This window comes from Belonocnema kinseyi, chromosome 4 (assembly GCF_010883055.1).
Source record: "Belonocnema kinseyi isolate 2016_QV_RU_SX_M_011 chromosome 4, B_treatae_v1, whole genome shotgun sequence".
In the NCBI taxonomy this organism is placed as follows: domain Eukaryota; kingdom Metazoa; phylum Arthropoda; class Insecta; order Hymenoptera; family Cynipidae; genus Belonocnema; species Belonocnema kinseyi.
The window spans coordinates 17,203,871-17,214,190 of NC_046660.1; the positions used below are offsets into that span (position 1 = coordinate 17,203,871).

Consider the following 10,320-nt stretch of genomic DNA (forward strand, 5'->3'; position numbering starts at 1 on the left):
ATAAGCAAAATTCGATTTTAAACATTTTCATAAATTTTCGAAAATTTATGATTTTTTTTATAATTAGCGAGGCCGTTTTAATCGACGAAATAAATTCATGGGGTTTTCCCGGTTCGCAAACATTTTTCACGGTCAATGAAATTTAAAAAAATGAACACTAAAGCCAAACAATTTTCGACTTGAGGTAAAAAATACTGAGCTTTGAATGAAAGCATACAAAGTGGAACTGCTAAATTTTGAACTTTTAAAATTGAAATTTAAAAGTTTTTAATTAAAAAATATTGTATTGAAATTTTCAATAATTTACGCGAATAAAATTCAAGGTAATAACATTTTTCAATATAAATCCACGTTATCATTTTCAATGCTCTACATTAAAAAATCAATTAATGAACTTTAAAATTTTCAAAATTATATAATTTTAAGGAATTTTAAGCTAGAAACATCAAAAATTGAAAAAAATTTTAACTGAACACGTGTTAATATAGAAATTCAATTATTTTCTTTTTAAATAGTTTATATATACTTGGAAAGCTTCAAAATTTTATTACAAAATCTTGAGAAATCTAGAAGTTGTTTTAAATTTGTTTTAAATTTAAAATGATATAATAAAAACATTTTCTTAATACTCCTAGGAAAATTAAAAGTAACTTTTCATTTTGAAAAATTATTTTAAGAGAATATTTAAAAAGTTTTACGAAGATTTAAACAAAATTTTCAAAAAAGATTCTAGAAGATTTTAAGAAAAATTGCTAAAATTTGCATAATAATTTTTTATCTTTACAAAACTCCTAAATATCTCTTAAAATTACTAGCATTTTTTCTACAAATGTTCATTTGTAAATTATGCATAAAAAATTTCAATTACAAATGAAGCATTTTTCAAATACGCCAATTAAAATTTTAACGTTCAAAGTTTAAAGTTTAAACATTCGAAATTCGATTGGATTCACTTTTAAAAAATTCGATTAATTTTAAAATATATTTAGAAGTTCTAAAAAGAATGATAACACACTTCGTTAAAATTACTTGAAATCATTTCAAGTTTCCAATTGATTTTGGATCTTTTCAAAACTTCTAAATATCTCTTAAAATGACTCAAATTTTTTCTACAAATAATAAGTACTCAATTGTTATTTATAAGTCAAAATTTAACAATTTCACTTACAAATCAAACATTCTTTAAATAGAAAAACTAAATTTTTCTTTATATAAAACAATTCGGTTTCAAATTTTTTCTTTTAAATATATATTACTTTTCTATGTTAAAAAATTACAAATTAAATGGGTTAAAGATTAAACAATTTAAACTCAAACAACATATTTAACTTAATAAAAACCTCCTAATAAATAAAAATAAATCAAAACATTTTCTTAACATTACTAGGAAAATTAAAAATTTTTTTTCATTTTCAAACATTATTTTAAGAGAATATTTAAAAAGTTTTTCAAAGATTCAAACAAAATTTGCAAAAAAGATTCTAGAAATTATACATCAAAATTAAAAAATTCCATTAACAAATTACGCGTTTTTCAAATACTACCATTAAAATTGTAACGTTCAAAGTTTAAAGGCTCTTCGAAATTTTAACGATTCCAGGTTTTCTATGTCAAACAATTCATTTAAAGATTCTTTACTTTTAAATATTTAGTTACAATTTACTTGTCTTAAATAAAAATTCAAATACTGTTAAATATTCAATAATCAATCTTTTTTTTTAATTAAAAATTTCGAAATGAATGGATTAAAAATTTAATATTTTAGACTGAAACAATATTTTTAATTTAATAAAATCCTTTGATTAAGAATATATTATTATGAAGTTATTTTTAAATTGACAATAGTTTATAAACATCCTTGGAAAACTTCGAAATTTTATTTCAAAATCTTGAGAAATTCAGAAGTTGTTTTACATTTGTTTTAAATTTAAAATTATTTTGTAAGTTTTTTCAGAACTTCTAAATATCGGTCAAAATTAATTGAATTTTTTTAACAATTTTTCGAAAATCCTGAAAATTTTAGGAAATTTCTTTACAATTTATATGTATAAATAACAATTGAATATTTAATATTTGGAATCGAAATTTGAGTAATTTTAAGAGATATGCAGCCTAATATAAAACAAAATATAGATTTTTGCAGGTTTTTAACAAAATATTAGATTCTTTTCAAGAATAATAATAATAATTTCAAAATAATAAAAACATTTTCTTAAGACTCCTAGGAAAATTAAAAATAACTTTCATTTTGAAAAATTACTTTAAGAGAATTTTTAAAAAGTTTTTCGAAAATTTAAACAATATTTTCAAAAAAGATTCTAGAAGATTTTAAGAAACTTTCTAAAATTTGCATAATAATTTTTTTCTTTTTAAAACTCCTAAATATCTCTTAAAATTACTCAAATTTTTTCTAAAAAAGTTCATCTGTAAATTATACATCAAAATTAAAAAATTTCACTTACAAATTAAGTATTTTTAAAATATAATATAATATAATTAATCTTTTTTTTTAATAAAAATTTCAAATTGAATGTGTTAAATATGGAATATTTTAGACTGAAACAATATTTAAAATTTTAAAAAACCCTTCGATTAAGAATATATTATTATGCAGTTATTTCTAAGTTGAAAATAATTTATAAAGTTTCAGTCACACCTTCACATTTGTATAATGACTAACTTTCAAATTGTAATCGTTTAAGTTTTAACGTTCAAATCTGAAAATTTGGGTCACTTTTTATTACTTAAAGTACAGATAAATTAAAAAACTGTATTTATTTATTAAAAACAAATGTTTTTTATCCAAAATTGTCAACATCAAAGGCTTTTATTTTTTGTTTGTTCAAATCTTTAAGAAACTAATTTAAAAATTCTTTAAATTAAAAATGAAAGCTTAGAAATAAACATTTTAAATAAAAAAACTATTGAAATAAAAAATTTTTGAATTACGCCTTGTAAGCTAAATGATATCATAATTGAAGACCCCGTTCAAAAAAAAAAATCACTGTCATTTCCCGGTTTTTCCCGTTCTCAAAGAATTCCCGGTCATTTCCCGGTTTCTTAGTCCAGCGGCCGCGCTGATAATTTATGGTAACTTAACACCACAAATTGCCCAAAATTCAATTTAAAAATATTTCAATTTCCATAAATTTTCAATCATTTATGGCAATTTTACAAGTAAATATGGTAAATTACCATAAACTATCTAAAATTCAACTTAAAACTTTTCTATAAATATCGGAAAATTAATTATTATAAATTTCACAAAATTCAATTATAAACATTTTTATACATTTCCGGAAATTTATGAAATTTTTGGTAATTTATGGTCATATTGCCGGCAATTTGTGATAATTTACCATAAATCGGCCAAAATTCAATTTAAAAATGCCTATAAATTATCGGAATTTTTAGGACATTTTACAGGTAAATATGGTAAATTACCATAAACTAACTAAAATTGAACTTTTTCCGAAATTTATAAATTTTTTGGTGATTTATTGTAATATTAAAAATAATTTATTGTCGTTTACCATAAAATTACTAAAATTAAATTTAAAAATGTCTATAAATTTCCGGAAATTCTCAATCATTTATGATAATTTTACATGTAAATATAGTAAATTAACCAACAGTCAATTTTAAACATTTTTATAAATTACCGGAAATTTTTCGAAATTTACATTAACTTATCACTATAAATTGCCCAAAATTCAATTTAAAAATGTCTATAAATCTCCGAAATTTTTTTGAAATTTTACAGGTAAATATGGTGAATTATCACAAAACGATCCAAAATTCAATTTTTATAAATTTCCGGAAATTTTTGGTAATTTATTGTAATATTACCGATAATTTATGTAAATTACCATAAATAAATTTGGTAGAAAATTCAATCATTTGGTTGAAAATTAACTTTCTTGTTTAAAATTCATATTCTCGGGTTAATAAATAAACTATTTTTTAAAATTATTTTTTTGTGGTTGAAAATTAATTTTTTGGAGTGAAAAAATGAATTTATTTCGTTTAAAATTTAACGATTTTGTTGAAAACTTGTCTCTTTTTTTTATTTGAAAATAAATTTTTTACCTGCAAATTTAACTGTGCTAATTTTAGTGGAAAAATGGTCATTTTAGTTCAAACATTTATTATTAATCATTTTTGGTTAAAGATTAAACTATTTTATTGAAAATTCGTCTTTTTTCGTTGAAACCATCTATTCTTTATTAAAAATTAATTTTTTTGTTAAAATATCAACTATTGCATTTTTCATTGAAAATCCGTTTTTCTTGATAAAACGAAAATCAACTACTTGGCTGATAATTGCACTTGTTTCAAAGATTACTTTTTTGTTAAAAAAATAATAATTTCGGGTTGAAAAACAAAATATTTTTTTAATACCTTTCTTGGTTGAAAATTTATTTTTTAAATGAAAAATTAACTATTTCACTTTTGGTAGAATATTTATTTTTTTTAGTAAAAATTTAGTCTTTTTAGTTAAAAATTCTTTTTTTAAATAATTAATTTTTTTCACTAAAAATATAACTATTAAATTTTTTATTTTGAACGTCCATATTTTTTGTTGAAAATTAAACTGTTTAATTTTAAAAAATCAGATAATTTGTTAAAAACTCATTTCTTTGGTTGAAAATTGAAATAAATTTTTCAAATTCATTTTTTAACTAAAAATAAAACTATATTAATCTTTTTTTGTGACAAATTTATCTCCTTATTGGAAAATTCATATCTTTCTGCAAGAGTCGACAATCAAAACATACAATTTAAATAAAATTTAAAATTAATTACATTTAATTATTATTTAATTTAATTTAAATTTAAATAAAATACCCAATTTCTTACCTTTCATCATAATGTCTTCGCTCTCTTCGCAGGAAAGCGATTTAAAGTCTAGAAGGAAACTTTTGAAATCTACTTGATACAGCTGGAGAGACATTTTACTGAACCTGTCCGTAACTTTATTTTTCTGTCGAACTCTCACACTGTATGCGTTTATAATCTTCCATTCCTGTAACGAAGAAAATAAAAAAATAAATGCAATCCTAATTGTGGAATTTTGAAGCCAAAAAGACAAGTTTTGACCAAAAAAGTTGAATTTTCATTCAAAACTTAAATTTTCATTTAAAAATATTAATTTTCAAATAAGAAGGTTAATTTTCTACCGCAAAGAAAAACCCTAAAAAAATACAAACGTTTTTAACAAAATAGTTGAATTTTCAACGAAAAAAAAAATTAATTTTCTACAAAACAGTTTCATTATTGCTGTTAAAAAGATTAATATTGAAATAAAGAAAAAAGCAAATTTTCCACTAACATTATGAATATTTAGCTAAAAAAATTAACTTTTAAGAAAGTTATTGTAATTTCAACCGAAAAATTTAATGATTGATATTTCAACAAATAAATATTTTTATTAAAAATAAAAAATAGTTTGATTTAACCAGCAAAGATCAATTTTTTACAAAATACTTAAATCCTTAACTCAAATAGATTAATTTTTAACCAAATAGTTGCATTTTGAATTTAAAACAAATTGATTTTCTAGAAAAGACGAATTTTTAACAAAATACAAAAATCATCAACTAAATAGTTAAATTTACTAGCAATAACCATAATTAAATTTTTAGTTTAAAAATTAATTATTGACATAAAAATAAATACGAATTTTTTAATACAAGAATTATTGTATACTTATTTATTATTATTAATTTATTATTTATTTTTTTAAGTAAAATTTGTAAACCAAAAATATGAATTTTCAAAAAAACAGTTGAATTTTCAAGCAAGAAAAAATCTTTTAATTAAGAAAGAAAAGCATTTCCATAAAATTGTTGAATTTTAAGGCCAAAAAAGACGAACTTTCAACAAAATAGATGAATTTTCAACTTTTAATTTGCAACTTTTTAAGAAAATTGTTGAATCCTCAAACAAAAAAGATTGATTTTGACCTGAGCAGTTTCATTTTTAATAAAAAAAGATTGAATTTCTATTGAAAAAATAATCATTTTCAATAAAAAAAATAGTTTTCAACAAAGTAAATAAATTTCCAATAAACGAGTTCAATTTTTATCTAAAGAGATTAATTTTCAGCAAAAAATCGAATAATTCAACTTGCAGTTTACAAAAATTAATTTTGAACAGAAAATAAACAACGAATTTTGACGAATTTTCAACCAAAGAGATGAATTATTAATAAAAAAGCTAATATTTTATATTTCAAATCGAAAAAATTTTATTCTAAAACAAAAGCAGTTGGATTTGATCCTAAAAGACGAATTTTCAATAAAATAGTTAAATCCTCAACCAAAAAAAATCCCTTTTTAACTAAATAGTTGCATATTTACCCAACAGAGATTTAAATTTATACAAAAATAAATGAATTTGTAAACAAAAATGTTTTAAATAAAAAAACAGTTGAATTATAAAAAAAAATTTCATGAAAATACTTGAACTTTAAATTTTAAAAAATCTGTTAATTAAGAAAGAACCAATTTTTAATAAAATTGTTGTATTTTCAAGAAGCACGAAATTTCAGCAAAATAGATAAATTTTGAACCAAGAAGTAAAATTTTGTAGCAAAATTGTTCAATTTTTGACAAACTTATTCAATTTTAAGATAAATAATAAAATGTTTGAATAGAAAAAAATTAATTTTTAATTAAAAAATTAATAGTAGACTTATCAACAGAAAATTATGAATTTTTAACTAAAAGGGGTGAATTCCTTACAAAAAATGTAATATTTAATATTTCAAATTTTGTTAAATTTAATTTCAACTCAAAAACAGTTGAATTCGACATAAAAATTAATTTTCAACAAAATAGTTCAATTTTCAACAAATTAATTCAATTTTAAACCAAATAATAAAATTTTTTAATAAATAAAATAAATTTTAATCGAAAATTTATTATTAGACTTTTTAAACAAAAATAATGAATTTTCAATGAAAAATATGAATTCTCAACAACAACAAAATTTATTTTCAACAAAACAGTTCAATTTTCAAACATGAAGTATAATTTTTTAAGAAAATTGTTAAATTTTCAACTAATTGATTCAAATTTGAATCAAATAATGAAATTTATGAATAAATAAAATAAAGCTTTAATATAATAATTAATAGTAGACTTTTTAACCCAAAATAATTAATTTTCAACCAAAGAAAAGATGAATTTTCAATTAAAAAAGATGAATTCCCAACAAAAAATGTAATATTTAATATTTCAAATATTAAAAAAATAATAATTTTTAACAAATTGTTTAATTTTCAACCAAGTATTTTAATTTTTTTACTAAATAATTAAATTTAAAAATAAATAAAATGAATTTTTAATCGAACATTTATTAGTAGACTTTTGAACCAATTAATTCAAATTTGAATTAAACAATGAAATTTTTAAATAAATAAATAAATTTTTAATATAATAATTAATAACAGACTTTTTAACTAAAAATAATTAATTTTCAAACAAAGAAAAGATGAATTTTGCAATTAAAAAAGATGAATTCCCAACAAAAAATTTAATATTTCAAATATTTCAAAAAATAATTTCTAACGAAATAGTTTAACAAATTATTTTAATTTTTAACTAAATAATTCAATTTTCAAATAAATAAAATGAATTTTTCATCGAAAATTTAATAGTAGACTTTTTAACCAAAAATAATTAATTTTTCATCCAAAAAATAGGAAATTCTCAATAAAAAATGTAATAGTTAATATTTTGAACAAATTTAATTTAAACTTAAAAACAGTTGAATTGCAAAAAAAAACAATTGTTTTCAAATGACAATATATAATTTTCAATCAAAAAGAATGAATTCCCAACAAAAAATGTAATATGTATTATTTCAATTTTGCTTAAATTTAATTTCAACTTAAAAATAGTTGAATTCTATGAAAAAAAAAATATATTTTTAACGAAATGGTTTAATTTTCAACAAATAAATTTAATTTTGAACCAAATAATAAAAAGTGTTGAATTTTTTACAAATTAATTCAATTTCGAACCAAATAATACAATTTTTAAATAAATAAAATTAATGTTTAATCAAAAATTTAATAAAAGATATTTCAACCAAAAGTAATGAATTTTCAAGAAAAAATATCAATTATCAACCGAAAAAGATGAATTATCAACAAAAAATATAAGTTAATGTATAAAAAGTATTTAATTTAATTTTAACTCGAAAGATAGTTGAATTCTACCAAAAAATGTAATTTTCCACAAAATAGTTTAATTTTCAACCAAGAAGTATGCCTTTTTAACCAACTTGTTTAATTTTCAACAAATTAATTTAATTTTGAACCAAATAATACAATTTTCAAATAAAAAAATCATTTTTCATCAAAAATTGTTAGTTAAATTTTCGTATTGGCTTCTATCAATTCCATTCGTACTTAAGTAGAAAATGAGAAAAGGGAAATAAATGGAAAAGATTGTGAAGCATGTGATAAATAGGAATTTTGAGATTAATAATATTTCAAATAAGCATTAAAGTTCCTTTTTAATACTTGAAAAATTTTCTAAACACTATTTTGATACTATTTTTTAAAAATTTTTCTCACTATTTATATATAAAACATAAAAAATAAAAAATATACTTACAAAATCGAGAGCTTTCATGGCCCTGTAAACTTCATTCATGATGTCGTTGGGTTTAGATTGAGATCTAATACCTAAATGCCATTTGGCTCTCTTCACAGGAGTATTTCTATTTCCAGGATAATGAAGTGGCGCGCTTCCTTGTGAACCAACACGTTCACGGAAAGCTATTTTAAAAAAAAAGTAATTTAGTTGAAAAAAACTATATTAATCAGGGTCTTTGCTCGATGGGCGATTTTAAATTCCCGATTTACTCCATTTTAAAAGACTTTTTTTTATTTGGAAAAGCTAATTTTGAGGAAAAAATGATAACTTGAAAATTTGAAAATCAAAAAATTTTGGTCATAAGAACTATAATTCTGATTTGGAACAAATAAGTAAAAGAATGTTGTTTTTGAATTAGAAAGAGGATCTCTTTCAAATTCTCTTCTTCTAAATCAAAATTATTTTACATTTTAATTAAGAAAGAACTCGAATTTTCTAAATAAAAAAAAAATAAATAAAAAATTCCTGGTTATTTTCCGGTTCCAAACTTTTTTTGAACCTTTAAAAATATTTTGAACTTTTAAAATTGAAATTTAAAAGTTTTTAATCACAAAATTTTGAATTCAAATGCTCAATAATTTACGCGTATAAAATTGAAGTTACTAACATTTTTCAATATAAAAAATATTTTATATATTCAACCGAATAAATTAATTTTTAATGCAAGAACATTAATTTTCTTCCAAAAAGACGAATTTAACATAGGATGGTTATATTTTTAGCAAAAACGTAAATTTTTTTTTTCAAAAAAAGAAAACTCAACTAAAATTATGAATCTTAAAAAAATAAATACATTTTTAACAGAGAAAATATGATTTTTCAACTAAAAAAATATCTATTTTCAAACAAAAATTTCAGTTCCATGAAATTAATTCCCCGTTCAAAAGTGAACATTATAATTCTTTACTGAAATTCTTGGTCCAAAAATGAAAATGATAGTTTGCAAACCAAAAAGACGAATTAAAAAAAAAAAGTTGAATTTTCAAACAGAAAAGATTTTTCAGTTAAGAAAGAAAGAAAAATTCAACTAAATAGTTAAATTTTCAATAAAAAAGTTTTCAACCAAGGACATTAATTTTCTACCAAATAAGATTAATTTTTTAATTAAAAAAAAGGAGGATCTTTCACAAATTATTTACATTTTCTAACAAAGAGATGAATTTTCAACCAAACTTATTAATCTTCAACTAATAGAATGATCTTTTAACCAAATAGTTAAACTTTCAACCAAGTAGTTCAATTTTCAACCAAAAATATAAATTTTCTTTAAAAAAATAAGAATTTTCTACAAAATACATGAATTCTTAACTAGAAAACGTAAATTATCAATCAAAAATTAAATAGTTAAACTTTCAGTTACAAAAATTAATGTTCAACCAAATAGATGAATTTTCTACTTAAATAATAGAATATTCAATTGTAAAATTAAAATTTCAATTAACAAATTTTTAATCCAAAAAATTAATCAACAATAAAAAATACGAATTTTCAACTAAAAAATAGAAATTCTTAATCAAAAAATAAATAGTCAAATTTTCAGTTACAAAACTTAATGTTCAACTAAATAGATGAATTTTCAACTAAAATAATAGAATATTCAATTGTAAAATTAAAATTTCAGTTAACAAATTTTTAATCCAAAAAATTAATC

The 10,320-nt window shown here is 19.8% G+C and overlaps 1 protein-coding gene across 1 annotated transcript in view; it reads right to left on the reverse strand.

The window, feature by feature from the left end:
* The window catches only part of LOC117170770 (5'-AMP-activated protein kinase catalytic subunit alpha-2), a 51,070-nt gene that overhangs the window by 13,446 nt on the left and 27,304 nt on the right, over positions 1-10,320 (reverse strand). Inside the window, exons 8-9 of the mRNA XM_033357808.1 lie at positions 8,628-8,791; positions 4,861-5,026 (exon numbers count right to left, since the gene is read on the reverse strand). Coding sequence (XP_033213699.1) covers positions 4,861-5,026; positions 8,628-8,791 — 330 coding nt within the window. The remainder of the gene's footprint in view (positions 1-4,860; positions 5,027-8,627; positions 8,792-10,320) is intronic.